This window comes from Octopus sinensis, linkage group LG4, assembly GCF_006345805.1.
Source record: "Octopus sinensis linkage group LG4, ASM634580v1, whole genome shotgun sequence".
NCBI classification, from domain to species: Eukaryota; Metazoa; Mollusca; class Cephalopoda; order Octopoda; family Octopodidae; genus Octopus; species Octopus sinensis.
Window position 1 is genome coordinate 42,124,949 of NC_043000.1, and position 21,344 is coordinate 42,146,292.

At 37.4% G+C, this 21,344-nt stretch overlaps 1 protein-coding gene across 2 annotated transcripts in view; it reads right to left on the reverse strand.

Moving 5' to 3' along the window:
* Positions 1–21,344, reverse strand: part of LOC115210439 (cilia- and flagella-associated protein 47-like) — a 208,424-nt gene that overhangs the window by 102,954 nt on the left and 84,126 nt on the right. The window contains exons 27-30 of one of the 2 annotated variants that reach the window (XM_036501982.1): positions 19,186–19,381; positions 14,913–15,001; positions 11,143–11,239; positions 2,303–2,402 (exon numbers count right to left, since the gene is read on the reverse strand). In XM_036501982.1, the coding sequence (XP_036357875.1) occupies positions 2,303–2,402; positions 11,143–11,239; positions 14,913–15,001; positions 19,186–19,381 (482 nt within the window). Of the gene's footprint in view, positions 1–2,302; positions 2,403–11,142; positions 11,240–14,909; positions 15,002–19,185; positions 19,382–21,344 lie in introns of both variants that reach the window. The other variant, XM_036501983.1, reaches the window with a different exon arrangement.

Sequence of the window (21,344 nt, forward strand, 5' to 3'; positions counted from 1 at the left end):
CAGACTCATCAGTGACTTAGTATAATAATAAATGGAAAATCTTTAACAATTAAACATAGAACTTTTTATTGTTTCAACCTCATTAAAAGATTTAAACAATTTATTTTACATTTTGGATTCAATCCTTCAAAGTATTTTCAATGAAAATTTAATTATTCTTACTAGACATGACATATATGGAATATATGTTATGGTTGATGCATTTGTTAAATAACATTTCAGCTTATTGCCTTTAAAATAGCATGATATTTGATACTGAGGATATGCTAGAGTGTATATGTATACACACAAGCATAGAGAGACACATGCACTAATTTAACAAGATCCTTTGTTAAACCGTTTTTTTTTTTTACCTTTTTCGCTTGTCTTTCATTCATTTGTTCTCATCTTGTGCTCTTTCACTTTCTCACCTACAAACACATATAATACACACGCACATGCGCACACTCACACACACACACACACACAGTTCTTTCATAAACAACATCATCAACGAAAATTATGTGGAAACAACTGAATTTTCCCATTTTTTTTGTTTTCAGTTTTGAGCAGATGAAAGCTTTCAAAAAAAGAAAGAAAAAAATTACTGTCTGCAAATTGCTTAGAGTCATATCACTTTTGCTTCATCCCCATATTATTCAGGAAGACATCTAAAGTCTACATTGAAGATAAAATATCTTATTTGATTCATTACTTCTTTAATACATATAAAATTGTACTTAACAAATCAGATATCACAAAGCAAGAAAGCCCACTTTCTAAAAAGGAAATTGGTGTTGTTAAGCCTCTTATCAGTCGTAATCTGTTGTCACTGTTCTCTTTCTGAAGAAGCCCTCTAAATTTTAAACTGTAGGTAAAGTAAGTACCATTTTAAAGTCATTGAAAAATATTGAACAAAATCAAATTATCTCTTTTAACTGACTTGCTCCTGCACTCCCCTATATCTCCTCTTTATCATCATGATTAGACTCATACACAGATACACACACAACCACTCAACTACTTTGTTGAAATTGTGACATGATAATTAAAGACTAATATATATATACGTGTATGTGTATATGTGTGTGTGTGTGTGTGCATGCACTTATATTACACACACACATATGTATATATATATATATATATATATATATATATATATATATACACATAGTAAATGATTGACAAGCGCTCAAGCAAACTGAGTCTTCAACTTGTTCCATTGCCAAAAGGTTTGCAAGGCACCAGCAGACCTCAAGAGATACATTCATGTCAATAGAACATGATTAATGCTTTATTTGACTGAACTGTCATTTGTTGTTTATGACATGAGAATCTACCATCATATATATATATATACATGATGGAGTGGCTGTGTGGTAAGTAGCTTGCTTACCAGCCACATGGTTCTGGGTTCAGTCCCACACTGCGTGGCACCTAGTTGATCAAAGCCCTGTGAGTGGATTTGGTTGACGGAAACTGAAAGAAGCTCTTTGTATATATGTATATGTATGTATATGTGTGCATGCTTGTGTGTCTGTGCTTGTCTCCCCAACATTGCTTGACAACCGATGCTGGTGTGTTTATGTCTCTGTGACTTAGTGGTTTGGCAAAAGATACCGATAGAATAAGTACTAGGCTTACAAAGAATAAGTCCTGGGGTCGATTTGCTCAACTAAAGGTGGTGCTCCAGCATGGCCGCAGTCAAATGACTGAAACAAGTAAAAGAGTAAAGAGTATACATACATGTTGTGCATGTATATACACATGTATGTAAATATGTAAAAGTGCTTGCATGCATCCATCTCTTTCTCATTATCTCTGTAGACATACATAGAGAGAGAGAAAGAGAGAAATGCATGCTTGTACATATGCATATGTGTGTGTGAATGGGTGTGTGTTTGTGTGTGTGTGCATGTGTGTGCATATGTATGAAGGCATGTATCTATATATGAGCTTAACTAAGAATATGAGAGCCATCCCTTGGGTGTTTGTTCAAAAGAAAGTTTGTATAAAAGAATCAGGAGCAGTCTTAGGCAGATTGGTATCAAAAGGGTTAAGGCACTATACGACATACTTATGTTCGTATTAAAGAATAATGTATTCCTTCAGAATCTAGCATGTAATGCAGATCATCTTTGCCTATGCTCTCTCTGATCCCAGCAAAAACTGCATTGCGATTCTGATGCGATATTTTCTTTCACTGACTGAACCAGTCTTTTGAGTATGATCTTCAGCATATCCCTATATTCCTTCTTGCTTTTTTTGATACAAAAAAAAAACAAAAAAAAACACAGAAGATAAAGAAATGAGCACTTACTGGTTGACAAATAATCTTGTAATCCAATTGGTGATGAACCAAGAAAGAATAGCAACTTAGAAGGCAGTTGTCTGCGATAGCAACGACAGTCAGCTGGAAACTAATTCAAAATTTCAAAGTATTAAAAACAAACACAATAAAATTTATGAACAAAAACATAAAAAACATATTATATATCTGTAACTATATATTTTGATTTTTTAACGTTTGCTCGTTAATTTTCTTCTGTTTATTTTCAATATCTATAAACACATACACACACACACATTTAGTGTTGGCTGTCAGAAGAAAGATTATTCAATATCATGGAAGATGTTGACAATATTTTTATTTTTGGTGAGTCAGTCTCTTGCTGTGTTGAGTTTCACCTGTGGGTCACAGGCACTTCAAACAAGTTAGGACTGGGAAAACGATGGAGATGGGATTTATTCTAGTGTTTGGATTTTGAGGGTTTATCTAAGACAATTCTGTTTTGTAGTCTACATGCATACACACAAATGGATAAATAATAATAATAATAATAATAATAATAATAATCATCGTCGTCGTCGTCGCCGCCGCCACCACCACCACCACCACCACCATCACCATCACCATCATCATCATTATCATCATCTGACATCTCTTTATCCATGTTGGCATGAGTTGGATGACAGCATCTTGCCTCTTGCTGCAGTCTTTCATCTACTTATACACCCACTTGCAAAAGATACTGACAATTGTTGTAGTGATTGTGTAATTCTTCTGCTTCAGGTATTTTATGGCTGGTGACCTTTCCTACTGTCAACCATGTTACAGCATGAACTAGGTACATTTTATCCATCTACTAGCATAGGTACTCTCTACCTAGACCAGTTTTACAGATCTTCTAAATAGGTTAATTTCACTACGTGTAGCAAGGTCTATATCTCATATGCTCCTTCTTTTCAGGTATCAAAAATAATTCTTTCTTTTCTGATGCATACCTATTCTATCACCAACAACTTTACAATGTACACAAGGTGAATGTTTATTATACCATTAATATTATCTTTGTCATGTATATATAGAGAAGAAGCATATATCATTAATTTGTGGTGGCTGGGAGTAAGGCTCACTCCATGATGCATGTAGAGGAAAGGCATTTAGATCCCTAGGAAACATACCGTAATGGTCCAATAACAACAGAGCCTATTGTGAAGACCTAAAGGTGGGTAAAGATCAATGGCATGGCTAAGAGGGTGGATATATTAGTCATTGTCACATATCACCAGTCATACTTCTAAAGTATGAGTGGTAATGTAATACCCAATTCCAGGGTAGGCTTATGATTCATCAGTCCAGGAGTTCCTTTCTGTTTGTTTTTTTAGGCAAAGCCATCATCCATCACCAGCTCACCAGGCCTGTCACAACTTCATGTCTATTTGCTGTTTTAGACAAGGCCATCATCCATTGCCAGCTTGCCAGGCCTGTCATAAATTTATCATTTTACACATTTTTGTTAGCTGAGTAGACTAGTGCAATGTGAAATATTTTGCTCAAGAACACAACACATCACCTGGTACTGGAATTGAAACCACAATCTTACAATCATGAGTTCAACACCCTAACTACTAAACCATATGCCTCCACGACTGGAAATGTAAATGATAAAACTAAAGCTAGTTATTTCTTATCTTGCTTGAGTCTACTTGGTTTATATCCTTCATATGTGTATGTACAGCAAACATTTCCTAAAAGTATTGGTGCCACAGGTGAATTCAAGTGAAGTAAATGTGTATTAACCAAACCCTGAAATAAGTGTTGCTGTCTTGACTCACAAAAGATTTTATCATTAAGGTGTTCACCACAGTGTGGCATTATAAGATAGATATCACTAAAGAGTGGTGAAGCTGGCTGAGAAAGTAGGACATTGGTAAAAAGTTAATATAGTATTTAGAGTTCATATCCTACAACAGATGGTATTTTTTTTCACTTCTTATAAATTACGCAGTATCAATATTATCATTATTGATAATACATAAAAGACAGTAATTTGGCAGAATTGTTAGCACACCAGGGAGAAAGCTTAATGGAATTTTGCCCATCCTCATCTTCTGAGTTCAAATTTTGCTGAGGTTGACTTCACCTTTCATCCTTTTGAGCTTGATAAAATAGGTAACAGTTGGTTACTGGGATTGATGTAATCGATTAACCCCTCCCCCAGGACTGCTGGTCCTGTGCCAAAATTTTAAACCAATAATACATATAAGGTGGTGGGCTACCAGAAACATCAGCACCCTGTTCTGAGTTCAAATTTCACTGAGGTCAATTTTGCCTTACATCCTTTTGGGGGTAATTGAAATAAGTACTAATTGAGAACTGGGGTTAACACAATCAATTAACTTCTCAGCCAGGATTGCTGCCCGGTGCCAAAATTTGAAACCAGTAACACAAATAAGGTGGTGAGCTAGCAGAAGTCATTAGCACACTCTTCTGAGTTCAAATTCCACTAAAGTTGATTTTTACCTTACATCATTTGGGGATGGGGTGGGGTCTGTGAAATAAGTACTAGTTGAGTATTGGAGGTGGTCAATGTAATGGACTATCTCCCTCACACCAAATGTCCGACCTTGTGCCTATAGTAGAAAGGATTATTAACAATACATATACAAGTAATATTGTAGGCCTGATTAAGGTAGCAGTTATATCCTACCCTTGCTCACCATGGTTATATATAACTGTTACATCCTGTTGCCCCTACTTTTTCGAACCTGATTAAGATAACAGATGCACCCTGCCAACTCCAACCTAAGGTAAGAGTTACACACTGTCATACCTACACACCCTTCAAAATTATTGATCTTGTAACTACTATAAACATAGCAATAAATTTAGAGATCAAACCTGTATGATAACAATGGTGTTCACGATGATGGTGATGATGGCCATGGTGGTGACGGTGTTGATGGTGATGATAATGATGATGATGATAATGATGATGATGATGATGATGATAATGAATGCTGATAAGATTTCGATGATAGCGTTGTCAGTAGTTGTGGTGGGAATGATAGTGATATTGATGATAGTGATGATGATGATGATAATGATGATGATGATGATTATGATGATGATTATGATGATGATGATGATGATGATGATGATGATGATGATTATGATGATGATAAGGAGCAATGGAAAGGTCAGATCGTGCTAATCAATTAGTTGTGTCTAATTGGTTACAGAATCAGAATGTTACAAGTAGATGATGCCAAAAAGTACTCATCATATTGATCCACCTAATGCCGCTACTGCTGCCAACAACGGCAACAACAACAACAGCAATGGCACATTTTTACCATCACCTCCTCTCTGTCTCTTTTCCAAGTGGGGTAGTCAGGTATCTCCTCCAAACCATTTTCTGTCCCTCTATTAAACTTTAATCTCTCACCACCTGGCACAACACCATCTCTCTCAATATAAATCCTTCCCTCAGTCGAGGTGGGGTGGAGTGCCTTGCCTTGCAAATTACTTTTTGGCCTCTCCGGTGCTGGTGCCACATAAAAAGACACTCAGCATACTCTGTAAAATGGTTGAGTATTAAGAAGGACATTCATAGAAGCAGAGAGTGGACCCTGATGCAATCCTATGGTTTACCAGCTCCTATTGAACTGTCCAAACCATGCCAGCTAGGAAAAACGGAGGTTAAATGATGGTGATAATGATGATGATGATGATGATGATGATGAACGTCATCTTATTTTCCCATCTGGTAGACTAGATTAGCATATTCCACCTTCCATTGTCTCTTATCAATAATGGTCACACAATAGGAGACAAAAAAAATTAATTAATAGCTGCAGGCATGGCTATTTGGTAAGAAGCTTGATTCCAAACCACATGGTTAAGGGTTCAGTTCCACAGCATGACATCTAGAGTGAGTGTCTTCTACTATAGCCTTCAGCTAATCAAAGCTTTGTGAGTGGATTTGGTAGATGGAAACTGAAAGAAGACTGTCATATATATATATATCATCATCATCATCATCATCGTTTAACGTCCGTTTTCCGCGCTAGCACGGGTTGGACGGTTTCGACCGGGGTCTGGGGAGCTCGGGACTGCCCCAGGCTCCAGTCTAGTCTGGCAGTGTTTCTACAGCTGGATGCCCTTCCTAACGCCAACCACTCCGCGAGTGTAGTGGGTGTTTTTTTACGTGCCACCTGCACAGGTGCCAGAGGGGTCTGGCATCGGCCACGTTCGGATGGTGCTTTTTATGTGGGGGGGGGTATAGAAATATATAGGGGAGCACCAGTGGGGAGGGGTGGTTCAGAGAAATGATGACGGGTTCTAGGCAAGTAGAACGTAGGATATCAAGAGAGGGGTAATGCATGGTGAAATAGCGTGTTGAAGAGGGGGGTTCGAAGAGTAGACACCTATAATGGTGGTGGGAGAAGCGACATCCGGTATAGATGGAACAAAAATATAGAGATATCCGGTATTGGTGGTGGGGGTGGGCAACGGCGGGTGCACCGGGAATATGCGAAGGTTGAACTTTAGAGAAACGGGCGGGAATGGCGATGTTTTTAGGGTGGCATGTAGAAAGAAAAGGAAAGCAAAGCAGATTGGTGGTTATAAGTTCAAAACATTTAACGGTAGAACAAATGTATGTAGGTATGAAAAAGAAGGGAGAAATCTTAGCCTGCTCATGGACATCGCTGCAAGTCAGGGGAAGAAATGATAGTGAATGGTGGAGATCGAATTAAAGGAATATGCGAAGGTTGAACTTTAGAGAAACGGGCGGGAATGGTGATGTTTTTAGGGTGGCATGTAGAAAGAAAAGGAAAGCAAAGCAGATTGGTGGTTATAAGTTCAAAACATTTAAACGGTAGACAAATGTATGTAGGTATGAAAAAGAAGGGAGAAATCTTAGCCTGCTCATGGACATCGCTGCAAGTCAGGGGAAGAAATGATAGTGAATGGTGGAGATCGAATTAAAGGGAATATGCGAAGGTTGAACTTTAGAGAAACGGGCGGGAATGGCGATGTTTTTAGGGTGGCATGTAGAAAGAAAAGGAAAGCAAAGCAGATTGGTGGTTATAAGTTCAAAACATTTAAACGGTAGACAAATGTATGTAGGTATGAAAAAGAAGGGAGAAATCTTAGCCTGCTCATGGACATCGCTGCAAGTCAGGGGAAGAAATGATAGTGAATGGTGGAGATCGAATTAAGGGAATATGCGAAGGTTGAACTTTTAGAAACGGGCGGGAATGGCGATGTTTTTTAGGGTGGCATGTAGAAAGAAAAGGAAAGCAAAGCAGATTGGTGGTTATAAGTTCAAAACATTTAAACGGTAGACAAATGTATGTATGTATGAAAAAGAAGGGAGAAATCTTAGCCTGCTCATGGACATCGCTGCAAGTCAGGGGAAGAAATGATAGTGAATGGTGGAGATCGAATTAAAGGGAATATGCGAAGGTTGAACTTTAGAGAAACGGGTGGGATGGCGATGTTTTTAGGGTGGCATGTAGAAAGAAAAGGAAAGCAAAGCAGATTGGTGGTTATAAGTTCAAAACATTTAAACGGTAGACAAATGTATGTATGTATGAAAAAGAAGGGAGAAATCTTAGCCTGCTCATGGACATCGCTGCAAGTCAGGGGAAGAATGATAGTGAATGGTGGAGATCGAATTAAAGGGAATATGCGAAGGTTGAACTTTAGAGAAACGGGCGGGAATGGCGATGTTTTTAGGGTGGCATGTAGAAAGAAAAGGAAAGCAAAGCAGATTGGTGGTTATAAGTTCAAAACATTTAAACGGTAGACAAATGTATGTATGTATGAAAAAGAAGGGAGAAATCTTAGCCTGCTCATGGACATCGCTGCAAGTCAGGGGAAGAAATGATAGTGAATGGTGGAGATCGAATTAAAGGGAATATGCAAAGGTTGAACTTTAGAGAAACGGGCGGGAATGGCGATGTTTTTAGGGTGGCATGTAGAAAGAAAAGGAAAGCAAAGCAGATTGGTGGTTATAAGTTCAAAACATTTAAACGGTAGACAAATGTATGTATGTATGAAATAGAAGGGAGAAATCTTAGCCTGCTCATGGACATCGCTGCAAGTCAGGGGAAGAAATGATAGTGAATGGTGGAGATCGAATTAAAGGGAATATGCGAAGGTTGAACTTTAGAGAAACGGGCGGGAATGGCGATGTTTTTAGGGTGGCATGTAGAAAGAAAAGGAAAGCAAAGCAGATTGGTGGTTATAAGTTCAAAACATTTAAACGGTAGACAAATGTATGTAGGTATGAAATAGAAGAGAGAAATCTTAGCCTGCTCATGGACATCGCTGTGTGTGTGTGTGTGTGTTTTGTCTTTGTGGTTGTTCCCAATATCACTTGACAGCTAGTGTTGGTGCGTCTAATCATTGTAACTTAGCAATTTGGCAAAAGAGACTGATAGAAAAAGTACCAGGCTTAACAAAAAGTAAGTAGTGAAGTCAATTCATTCAACTAAAAATGGAATTCTCCAAAGTGATGCCCCAGCATGGCCACAGTCTAATGAGCGAAACAAGTAAACAATAAAAAATAAAAGAGAAATGACACTGAAGACGATAACAACTGTAGCCAAAAGCATAAAACAACAACAACAAAAATGACAACAAACAACTCCATCCCCACCCCCACCCCCACCACAACCACTATCACAACAAAAAGAAACCAAAAACCATGAAAGCAACAACAACAACAAGAACAACCAGTGACAACAGCAACAACTTCTGCAACAACATGAGCAAAAGTACAAAGCAACAAAAACCAGCAACAAATGTATCTAAAAAAAAAAAAAGCAACACAAAAATAATACATTAATGACAGCAACAAAGAGGTAAACAATTAGGTCATTATTAATGTGTGAAAGTGGGAGACGAAATTTATCATGGTGCTTCATAATATTAAAATTTTGATTTCATATTCAGTAAATTAGATGAAAATTAATGGAAATAGCCATGTTTTTTTTTTTTATTTTTTAATTATTTTTACCAAGAAAAAAATCTATAAAGCTGGATGATGGCAAGATTGTGATGGATTAATTGTATGTGTTTGTACATAAGCGCACACATCTATCTTACTGCTTATCTACTACCCTGTTAACTCACCTGTATAACAACAACAATAATGATTTCAAATTTTTTGGCATAAGGCCAGCAATTTTGGAAAAAGGAAAAGTAGGTTACATCAACCTCAAGGTTCATCATCATTATCATCACTTAATGTCCGCTTTCCATACTGGCATGAGTTGAATGGTTTGACTAAGGACTGGCAAGCCAGAAAGCTGCACCAGGCTCCAATCTGATCTGGCAAAGTTTATACAGCTCGATGCCCTTCCTAATGTCAACTGCTCTGAGAGTGTAGTGGGTGCTTTTTACATGCCACTGGCACGAGGGTCAGTCAGGTGGTACTGGCATTGACCATGCTCAAATGGTGCTTTTTATGTGCAACTAGCATGGCACCAGTCAGGTGTCACTGGCATTGACCATGTTTGTATGGTGCATTTTATGTGCCACTGGCATGGAAGTCAGTCAGGCAGTACTGGCATCAGCCACAATAATGATTTCACTTGACTCAACAGGCCTTTTGAAGCACAGTTTATTGCTCAATGATTAAAGTGTACTCTTAAATGGCCCAGTTCATCTGGTACTTATTTTATTGAACCTGAAGGTGATGATGATTTATATAAAAGCAAAGTTGACCTTGGTGGAATTTGAACTCAGTATGTAAAGACTGATGAAATGCTGCTAAGCATTTCACCCAGCATGCTAGCAATTCTTCTAGCTTCCTACGTTAGTAATAATAATAAAAATAATAATAACAATAATAATCCTTTCTATTAAAGGCACAAGGGTTGAAATTTGTGGGGTAGGGGCAAAGTTGGTTACATCAACTCCAGTGTCTCACTGGTACGTAATTTATTGATAAAGGCGGTGAGCTGGCAGAAACATTAGCATGCCGGGCGATATGCTAAGCGATATTTCGTCTGCTGTTATGTTCTGAGTTCAAATTCCGCCGAGGTCGACTTTGCCTTTCATCCTTTTGGGGTCGATAAATTAAGTACCAGTTACGCACTGGGATCGATGTAATCGACTTAATACCTATGTCTGTCCTTGTTTGTCCCCTCTATGTTTAGCCCCTTGTGGGTAATAAAGAAATAGGTACTTAATTTATTGACCCCAAAAGGATGAAAAGCAAAGTTGATTTTGTCGATATTTGAACTCAGAACATAGTGACAGGTGAAATGCCGCTAAGCATTTCGTCCAGCATGCTAATAATAATAATAATAATGATAATAATAATGATAATAATAATAATAATAATAATAATGATAATGATGATGATGATGAAGATGATGATGATGATGATGATGATAATAATAATAATAATAATAATAATAATAATAATAATAATAGTAATAATAATAATAATAATAATAATAATAATAAAAGATAGTGCTCATGGGACCTGCTCATATCCTATGCAAAATACTTTCTATGTAATCTCAAGTTTTAAAACAAACATCCTTTTTTTTTTTTGACATTCACTAGTACAACACTAAATACAAAACCAAATATATGGCACACTAGGCATAACAACATCACGAACTTCCAACCTGTCATCTCTTGAGGTCTCTGGGTGAGACTTGGAGCCAACTCGTACAAATATAAAGCAAAAGTCAAACATAGAATAATAATAATAATGATAATAATAATATGGCATGAACTGCTCTCTCACTCAATAATAATAATAATAATAATAATAATAATAACAATAATCCTTCCTTATATATTTGACTGATTATCCAAATTAATGATGAAAGAAAATGTTGGTTTACCAGTTCTCATACTGGTCTGTGAATTTGACTAATCCTCGAAATGAGACAGGAATTTCAGACCTGAAACTAAGGCAGCAGATGATATCCTCAGAAGTATCTGGAGACGTTAAAAAAAAAATCAAAAATGAATAAAAGACAAAAGCATGAAAATGAAAACAAAAAATACAAGATTACAAATCATTTAATGATAACCAGAATGAAATTCCTGAGCCTCTGTTCATGTTTTGACAGCCAGGTTCAATATCCAGTGCCCTTATTGCAGCAACTATTTCATTTCTGCATCACGGTGATGGTGGTGGTGATGATGGTGGTGACAAAGACTAGGACATTGGTGATGGAAATGATAATAAAAGGCACCAGTGCTGGTGCCGCATAAAAAGCACCTCAGCTGGTGCTACATAAAATGCACCCTGTACACTCTGTAAAGTGGTTGATTTTAAGAAGGGTATTTAACCATAGCAACAATGCTAAGAGAAACAATAGGCACCTGGGTATCTCTCCAGCTGGCCAGCTCCTTTTAAACTGTCTGACCCATGCCAGCATGGAAAATGGGCATTAAGTGAGGATGTGTGCTGATGGCATTAAAAAGCACCATCCGAACTTGGCTGATGCTGGTGCCCTCTGACTGGCTCCTGTACCAGTGGTATGTAAAAAGCACTATCTGAACGTGAACGATGCCAGGGCCACCCGACTGGCACCTGTGCCAGTGGTATGTAAAAAGCCCCTACTACACTCTCGGAGTGGTTGGCATTAGGAAGGGCATCCAGCTGTAGAAACCTTGTTAGATCAGATTAGAGCCTGGTGCAGCCTTCTGGCTTGCCAGTACTCAGTCAAACTATCAAACCCATGCCAGCACGGAAAACAATGTTAAACAATGCTGATGATGCTGATGATGATGATAATAACAATGGCAAAACATATTTTCATCAAACTTTTCACCTCTACATGAAAAGGATGAGGATAATGATGATAAGAAAATGGTGGTGGGAATGATGATGATGGTGATGATACTGTTGCTGATGATGATAATAACACTGACGATGATGATGATTTATATAAAGTTGGTGAGAATGAGTATGAGAATAATGATGATGATGCTGATGCAGGAAGAGGAAGTAAAGCAAAACAAAAAGAAAAAAAGAATTGATAGATTAAAAAAAAAAATATGAAATCCTAAAAGAGAACATTAAAGCAATATTTTTTTTGCTGCTTTTTAAACTATCGCAGATTAAAAGCTTTTTGCATCAGTAGCATCACCACCTTCAACACCATAAAAAAGAAAAAAAACAAAAAATTTTACTAACAATACCAACACCACCACCACCACCACACCACCGTCAACAACAACAACAGCACTGACATTCAATGACATTTTGTTTTGAAATAATATAGACAACAAAAATTATTACTTCAATAATTACTGCATTTTGAATTTGTTGTTTTAATTGTTAATGTGTCTGTTATTAGATATGTCATTTATAATTTCATAATCAGCCAACCAACCAACCAACCAACCATCCAACTAACCAGTGAACCAACTAACCAATCTACCAATCAACCAACTAAACATCCACCTGTCAAAGCAAGCAAGCAAGCAAGCAAACAACCAGCCAACCATCTAATTATCCAACCAAACAGCCTTCAAACATCCATCCAACCAACCAGCCAACCAGCCAACCAACCAACCAAACAGTCATCCATCCATTCAACCCACCAAACAAACAAACCAATCAACCAACCAACCAACCAACCAGCCAATCAACCAACCAACCAACCAACCAACTATCCAACCAAGCAATCATATATCCATCCAACCAACCAAACAAACAAACCAACCAAACAACCATCCATCCATCCAACCAACCAACCAACCAACCAACCAACCACCCATTCAACCAACCAACCAACCATCAATCCAACCAACCAACCAACCAACCATCAAGCCAACCAACCAACCAACCAACCAGCCATTTTGACAGAAGTTTATAAGCCATAAATTAACTTTCACCTAATATTTGTAATAGATATTCATTATATTCTGTGAACCACATGATTTTGAACAAGAGACAATGATGATGATGATGATGATAGTGTTGTTGTTGTTGTTGTTGTTGTTGTTGTTGGTGGTGGTGGTGGTGATGATGATGATGATGATGATGATGATGATGACATCTGGTTGCACTGTTGATTTACAGCAGTTCCTGTTCCTTAAAAAACCAACAGTTTATGTTTGTAGAAATATTACTAAATTATGATGGTAGAAACAAATATAGTTTTTCACCTTATTTATTTTGTGGATGTATATGCATAGGTGGATGTGTGTGCATATATGTATGTGTGTGTGTGTGTGTAATTGTTTATTGTGTCTCTCTGCAAAAAAAAAAAAAAAAAAAAACTAAATCAAATAGCAGCAACCTGAATTTTATCACTCTAATTACTTCTGGAATATTTTCTTTATTATTTTTTACCACAACCACAACCATCACCTTCATCATCACCCTTATCATCGTAATTTTCATCCTTTCATTGTTGTGACTATACTACCATCATTCCCATCACTTTTAACACTATCATCATCATCATCATTGTCATCATTGTCATCATCATCATCATCATCATCATCATCATCATTATCATCACTATTATTACCATTGTTATCACCATCATTAGCTATCATCATTGCTATCGTGTTTTGCATCACCGTCCTTGTTATCAGCATCATTGTTATGATCTCCCATTATCATCAATATCATTGTCATCTTTATTAAAATCTATCAGCAATTTTTTTATCATAATTATTATCATTCTTATCACTGGCATCCCCACCACCACTATCAATATCACCGCCACCATCATCATCACCACCACCATCATCATTATCATCATGATCATTATCTTTATCACCACCAGGAATATTTTACGCTTTTGCAATTTTTCCTTCTCTTCTTCCTAACCCAATGTTCACTACCACCACCACCACCACCATCACTACCATCATCATCATCATCATCGTTGCAGCTGGCATTAGCCTTAGTTTATCACCCCCAACACTGTCAACAGCATCAACAATGAGCCAAATGAGAGAGAGTCTCTCAATGCCACTGACCGACCGTCTACAAATAGCAGCCAAATATCCCTGCCATTACACGCTACATGTTTTTCCAAGGACAAAACTGAATACAACTGGCACCTAAAGAATGTCGAAGATTACATCAGCTAAAATATTGAGACTATAGCAGCCAACATGAGGACATTAGTCCTAAGACAATATTGGACTGGATTGCCTATGTTCAATCTACTGCAGGATGAATATGTCCTCTCCAGTAACCATGGTCTGATATAGAGGCTGAAATCATACTGGTTTGATGAGCCTACTCTGCCAGACTGGCTTGACATGGTTTGGCAGAGGAGCACAGTGTTTTGTAGTCTTATCCAGGATTAGTTAAGTTAATTACATCGACCTTGGTGCTCAAATGGTACTTATTTTATCAACCCACAAAGGGATGAAAATAAATAAATATTAGACTTTAAATGTTTTAAGGAATGGTATAGTCAGATAACATTGATCTCAGTTTTGTAGAATCATAGGGACTTGCATATGTAGAATAACTGGCTAACAAGTTCAATCTTGCTGAGAGATTATGAATGCATATAAAAATTTAAAAAACTATAAAGCAAAAAAAAAAAAAACAAAAAAAAAACTCTACACTACCCAACCCCACCATCAAATCATGTTATAATGATTTCAATGAAAGTTTGGTACTTATCACCGTTATCAAGAATAGTTGCTTTGAATGGTTCAATAACTTTGTTGTCATCACAAGTGACACTAGGACATTCAACTTTCAGTTCAGGAAACCTACAACAATAAATAAATAAACAAATAAAGAAATTAATTAATTAATAAAAAAATTATGGTAAGTAGCTTGTTTCCCAACGACATGGTTCCAAGTTCAGTCCCACTGTGTGGAACTTTTAGCAAGTGTCTTCTATTATAGCCTTGGGCTGACAAAAGCCTTTGTGGGTGGATCTTTTAGATGGAAACTGAAAGGTACCTGACATATATATATATATATATATATATATATATGTTTCTTCTATTCTTTTATTTATTTCAGTTATTTGACTGTGGCCATGCTGGATAACCACCTTTAGTTGAAAAAATCGCCCCCCAGGACTTATTTGTATGCAGTGGGACTGAATCTGGAACCATGTGGTTGGTAAGCAGGCTACTTACCATGCATGTATGTGTGTTTGTGTGTGTGTATATATATAGTTGGAATTTACAAAAAAAAAATACAAAAACAAAAGACGAAGACAGGTGTGTAAACAACAAACAGATATATTAGTTTAACACTTGGGAAGTGAGAAAGTCTTTTACGTTTTGAGCCTACGATCTTTGACAATATACATATATGTATGTATGTATGTATGTATGTATGTATGTATGTATGTATGTATGTATGTACGTATATATTATAAAAGAAATATATATATATAAATATATACTAGACTAGACTACCTGTGACCTGTTGGGTCACCTGGAAAGTCTGAGTTTCTCAGCAACAGAGTTTTGTTTCATGGGTTTTTTTTCTTTTCCATATTATTTCGCATGCTTTCAATGAATGTGACATTGAAATCATGCATAAATGGCTCCTTACCCTGGAAAAGGAAACATTTGGCTGTTACTTCTTGTGTGACCTGCTACCACATAACAGGTATTTTGGGTCAATTATTACAAATAGCTGTTACGTGGTAGCACTCAAATCTTTGGAGCTGAGATATGTTGAATGCACTCCAAAAAAATTTTGCAATGGTATTTCCTTGGGGTGATCTTTTGCTTTGACTCTCAGACTGTCATCCAGATCAGTTAGTTTTGTTTGTTAATTTCCGTAAAAATATTTTTATCTATTCACTTTTGTTTTAGAGTGAAAGATGTATGAACATGTATATGAAATGGATGTGTGAGCGTGTGTGTGTGCGTGTGTGTGCATGTGTGTGTGTGTGAGTGAGAGAGAGAGAGAGGGAGAGAGAGATAGAGTGCCACTTACACATACATGAGAACACACATTCACTCACTTACTATCCCTCTCTCCCATACACATGTACATACAAAAAAGATATACACATATGTATTGATGTATGTATGTATACATGACAACACACCCCTTCATTCATTCTCTCTCTCTTTCACACACACATCCATTTCATATACATGTATGTTACATCTTTCATTTTCTCATTTTTTTCATTTTAAAACAAAAGTAAATGAATAAAAATGTTTTACAGAAATTAACGAACTCCGGACAACAGTTCTGAGAATCCAAGCAGAAGATCGCCATTCACTTGAAAATAATTAAAAATAGACGTTAAAATAGTTTGTTTAAAGAAAGCTAAAATATAAATACTTACTGTACAAGCAACTTACATTTTTTAAAATCACATTCAGTTAAAAATATTTGTGTATGCGTATATGTGTCACAGCTAACGGACTTGTGTTTGTGTTGATTGACATAACATAGCATTCATTATATGTGTGTGTATTTTGTATGTGTATGTGTGTTGATGCCATGGAAGCCTTTTTTGTCAAGAAATAACAAACCAAAATTGCGTTTAATCGCTTGCTTTAATAAACAGAGGTCCAAATATTACAAAAATTTGTACTGCACTGCCAAAGGTAAGTATGAAAATATATATGCAAAAAAAAAAAATTAAGATAAAATATACTATTTCTGAGATATTTTAGGTACAAACAAACATCTCTAGAGTTTTATTATTATTAATATATATATATATATATATTTATATATATCATCATCATTGTTTAACGTCCTTTTGTGCTGGATGAAAGTGAGCCAGCAGAATTGTTAGCATGCTGGGCAAAATGCTTAGTGACATTTCAACCATATTTATGTTTTGAGTTCAAATTCTGCTGAGGTCCACTTTCTCTTTCATTCTTTCAAGGGCGATAAAATAAGTACCAGTTGAGTATTGGGATCAATGTAATTCACTTACTCCAGTCCCCTGAAATTTCTGGTCTTGTGCCAAAATTTAAAACTAATATGTCGAGATGGATGAAAGGTGGGATGAGCTAGCAGAATCATTAGCCAGCCAGGCAAAATGCTAGTCGGCGTTTCGTCCATCTTTACATTATGGGTTCAAATTCTGCCAAGGTTCACTTTGCCTTTTATGCTTTTGGGGTCAATAAAGTAAGTACCAGTTGAGCACTGGGGTCAATGCAATCAACATACTTCTTACTACAAAATTGCTGGCCTTGTGTTAAAATCTGAAACCAATGTTTTGTGCTGAACACAATAAATCAATAAAAAGCATGCAGCAGATTTGAAATCATAACGCTTGAGAAGTAAGAAGGCAGAGTATAAATAACTAATCTATTTAACCATTCATTTGCTTCTACCAATAAACGATTAAATAAATAAATACACAAATTAAATTAATTACTTAATTACCAACTATTTGAGAACTAGACAGCTGTAGAGGGGTCAGTGAGCAGGTCACTGATGTGTAATGATAAAAGAACTTTGCTCCAAGCAACTAAATAATTAAATAATAACAAAGTGAATATGAACCACCTCCAGTGCATGTGTTTGTGGTAATTGATATTGTTGTTGTTGTTTTTTAGCCCCAGGTCAAACATGATCAAGCAAAACTTTGACCAAATGGACTCTGGCAGTGACTTTTTATCTTATCTTTTATTTTTAACAACCTAGTGTATTTTGAACTACATTAAACTACGAGTCCTTCATTTTACTTTTTTTTTTGTAAAGAAAATAGAATTTATCTTGAAATGAAACTTAGGTATGTTTTCTAGCAATTCAAGCAACCACATAGTATGCATGTGTGTGTGTTTGTGCGTGTACATGTGTGAATGTGCATGTGTATCTTCTTGTTGTTTACTTCCAGATCATTCTGAATTGAGCAGACCATTCTGTAATTTTTCTTTTGGGTATAATATATACCTAGGACCACATTAACCAATAGGTCTGTCACTTTCTAAGATGGTAGCATGTGATTTCACATGGAGCTGGGTACTATTTCTTGGTGTTAGGTTCACCACATAGCAGGTCACTCATTGGTTCATGCATGTTTTTCTTAAGACCAGAGATGATCTTTTCAAAATAAATATACAGTTTTCCTTAATTAGATGAGTCATATTTGTTGGTAGTGTTGGCATTGAGATTGTCACCTTTGTCATCATCATTGCCATCGCCATATCCATTTTCTGTGATGGCCACGGTTGGGCAGTTTGACAGGAGCTTCCAAACCAAAGGACTACATCAAGCTCTAATGTCTGTTTTATCATGTTTTCTGCAGCTGGGTGCCCATTGTAACACTAGTGATTTTACAGAGGTGTACTGGATGTTTTTTTTATGTAACACCAGCACCAGCACCAGTGATGTCACTAAATGATAGGCAGGACAAAACACCACAACTGAGGGGAGAAGTAGTATTGAGAACGGTGACTTTGTGTCAGATGATGTGAACTTGAAGCATGATGTGAGAGATAGGTATAAGTGACTTACTGTAGGGGAGATACATTGTTGTCCCTCATCGTACATCATTTAACGTCTGCTTTCCATGCTAGCATTGGTTGGACGATTTGACTGAGGGCTGGCAAAGCAGATGGCTGCACCAGGCTCCAATCTTGATCTGGCAGAGTTTCTGCAGCTGGATGCTCTTCCTAACGCCAACCACTCTGAGAGTGTAGCAGGTGCTTTTACATGCCCCCGGCACAGGGACCACTCAGGCGGTACTGGCAACGACCTTGCTCAAATCTTTTTACACATGTCACTGGCACAGGTGCCAGTAAGGCGACGCTGGTAAGGATCCCGCTCGAATGGTGCCTTTTACGTGCCACCGGCATGGAAACCAGTTAGCTGCTCTGGCAATGATCATGCTCGGATGGTGCACTTAGCACCCTACTAGCATGGGGCCCAAGTACCAGTAAAGCGACACTATTGTAAAAAAAAAATGAGAGAAGATGGTGATGGAGAGGTTAGAGTTAAAGTTAAAATCACTCACGTAAAATAGTCAACTGGCTGCATAAGAACATCGACAGAGTCTTCAATTTGCAATGGAACTCTGAAATACACTGCAGATGGGTTGAACACAATCCAGGAAAGCCTCACAAAAACACTGATCTGAAGATATTTGTGAATTGTTTTGTAGTTTTCATTGAGGTAAATTGGAATCTGGAAGCTATAGTTGGTGCAGGTTTCTGTGCACAGCAATATTGACAGGTAGAAGATATGAAAAATATATAAAGGTGAGGAAAAAAAAAGTGAATGCAGAAGAGAATGAGATAAAGTAAAAGACAGAAATGGATAAAAGAATATTAGTAAAAAAAAAGAGAGAAAGTAAAAATGAGAGCAACAAGCATAAAAAAAGACCATATCAAAATTGATATATTATCATTGACAGAGGTGTTGCACAGGGTGTTCAAGACTGAGACTTCATGAAACAAACTTCTTAACCATACAACTATGTCAGGAGCACACACAGACCAAATTTTATTGAGTTTTTGAAAATTCTATTCGGTTTGTCAAACATAGTGCATTACAGTATATACTTGAACTGATATTTATATATATATATATATCATCATCATCATCATCGTTTAAAGTCCACTTTCCATGCTAGTATGGGTTGGACGATTTGACTGAGTACTGGCGAACCAGATGGCTGCACCAGACTCCAATCAGATCTGGCAGAGCTTCTACAGCTGGATGCCCTTCCTAACGCCAACCACTCCGAGAGTGTAGTGGGTGCTTTTACGTGCCACCAGCATGAGGGCCAATCAGGTGGTACTGGCAATGGCCATGCTCAAATGGTGTTTTTTACATGCCACCTGCACAGGAGCCAGTCCAGTGGCACTGACAACGACCTCGCTCAAATTTGTTTTTCATGTGCCACTGGCAGAAGTGCCAGTAAGGCGATGCTGGTAATGATCACACTTGAATGGTGCTTTTTACGTGCCACCAGCATGGAAGCCAGTCAGCTGCTCTTAGCGCTCCACTAGCACAGATGTCAGTCATTGTATTTGATTTCGATTTCACTTGCCTCAACAGGTCTTTGCAAACAGAGTGAGGGGCCCTTTGTCACCAGCAGAGGTAAGAGCTCTCTGAACTTTGCCCGGTCTATTCTTATTCTAGCAGCTACACTTTCAGCACACCCTCCCCCGCTACTGACTTGGTCACCTAGGTAATGGAAGCTATCAACTACTTCTAGTTTTTCTCCTTGGAATGTGGTGGAAGTTGTTATCCGCACATTTTCAGTGTTTATTGCTCCTGAGCATCTGCCACATACAAAAACTATCTTCCCAGTTAGCCTTCCTTTGATATTGCTGCACCTCTTATGTGTCCATTGCTTACACTGTGTACATCTTATAGAGTTTCTACCTACGCCTTTTCTATAGATCGAGCAGGGCCATTTACCTGAAGGGATATGTATTCTGATTAAGGTGACATTTATCTAAACAATTGGTGTTGGACCTGACAGAGGCAAAGTCACTGAGCTCTTTTTGAGTGTTGCACCTCACGGAGGTAAAGTGGCTGAGTTCCTTTTGAGTGTTGGGTGTCATGGAGGCAATGACCAAGACATTTAGCATTGTTATGCTTGAGAAGAAGACCCATGAAGATGAGCAAAATTGCAGTCTTGGCAGATACCGGTGTCACGCAAATTGGCACCCATACCAGTGGCATGTAGACACACCCCGGTGTCACACAAATGATACCTGTGCTAGCGGCCTGTAAAAGCACCCATTACACTCTTGGAGTGGTTGGCGTTAGGAAGAGCATCAAGTCATACAAAACCATGCCAAATCAGACTAGAGTCTGGTGCAGCCTTCCAATCAAACTGTTCAACCTATGCTAGCATGGACAATGAACGTTAAATGATGATGAAGCATTGACTGAAAAATGATGAGCTAACTCCAGCTACAAATTGAACCAACAAATCAACACTAACATGGCTCCTTGCACATGTGCTTGAAAAACAGTATGCAAAAGGACGATAATGATTATATATGTCAAGGAAGTGTCATTATGACAATATTGCTAACACATATTTCATGACTCTCTCTAGACACAACAAAATTTGTTTCAATATACGAATTCACAAAAAGAATCTTACAAACCAAATACAAAACAAAGTGTGTGTGTGTGTGTGCATATGAATGTATG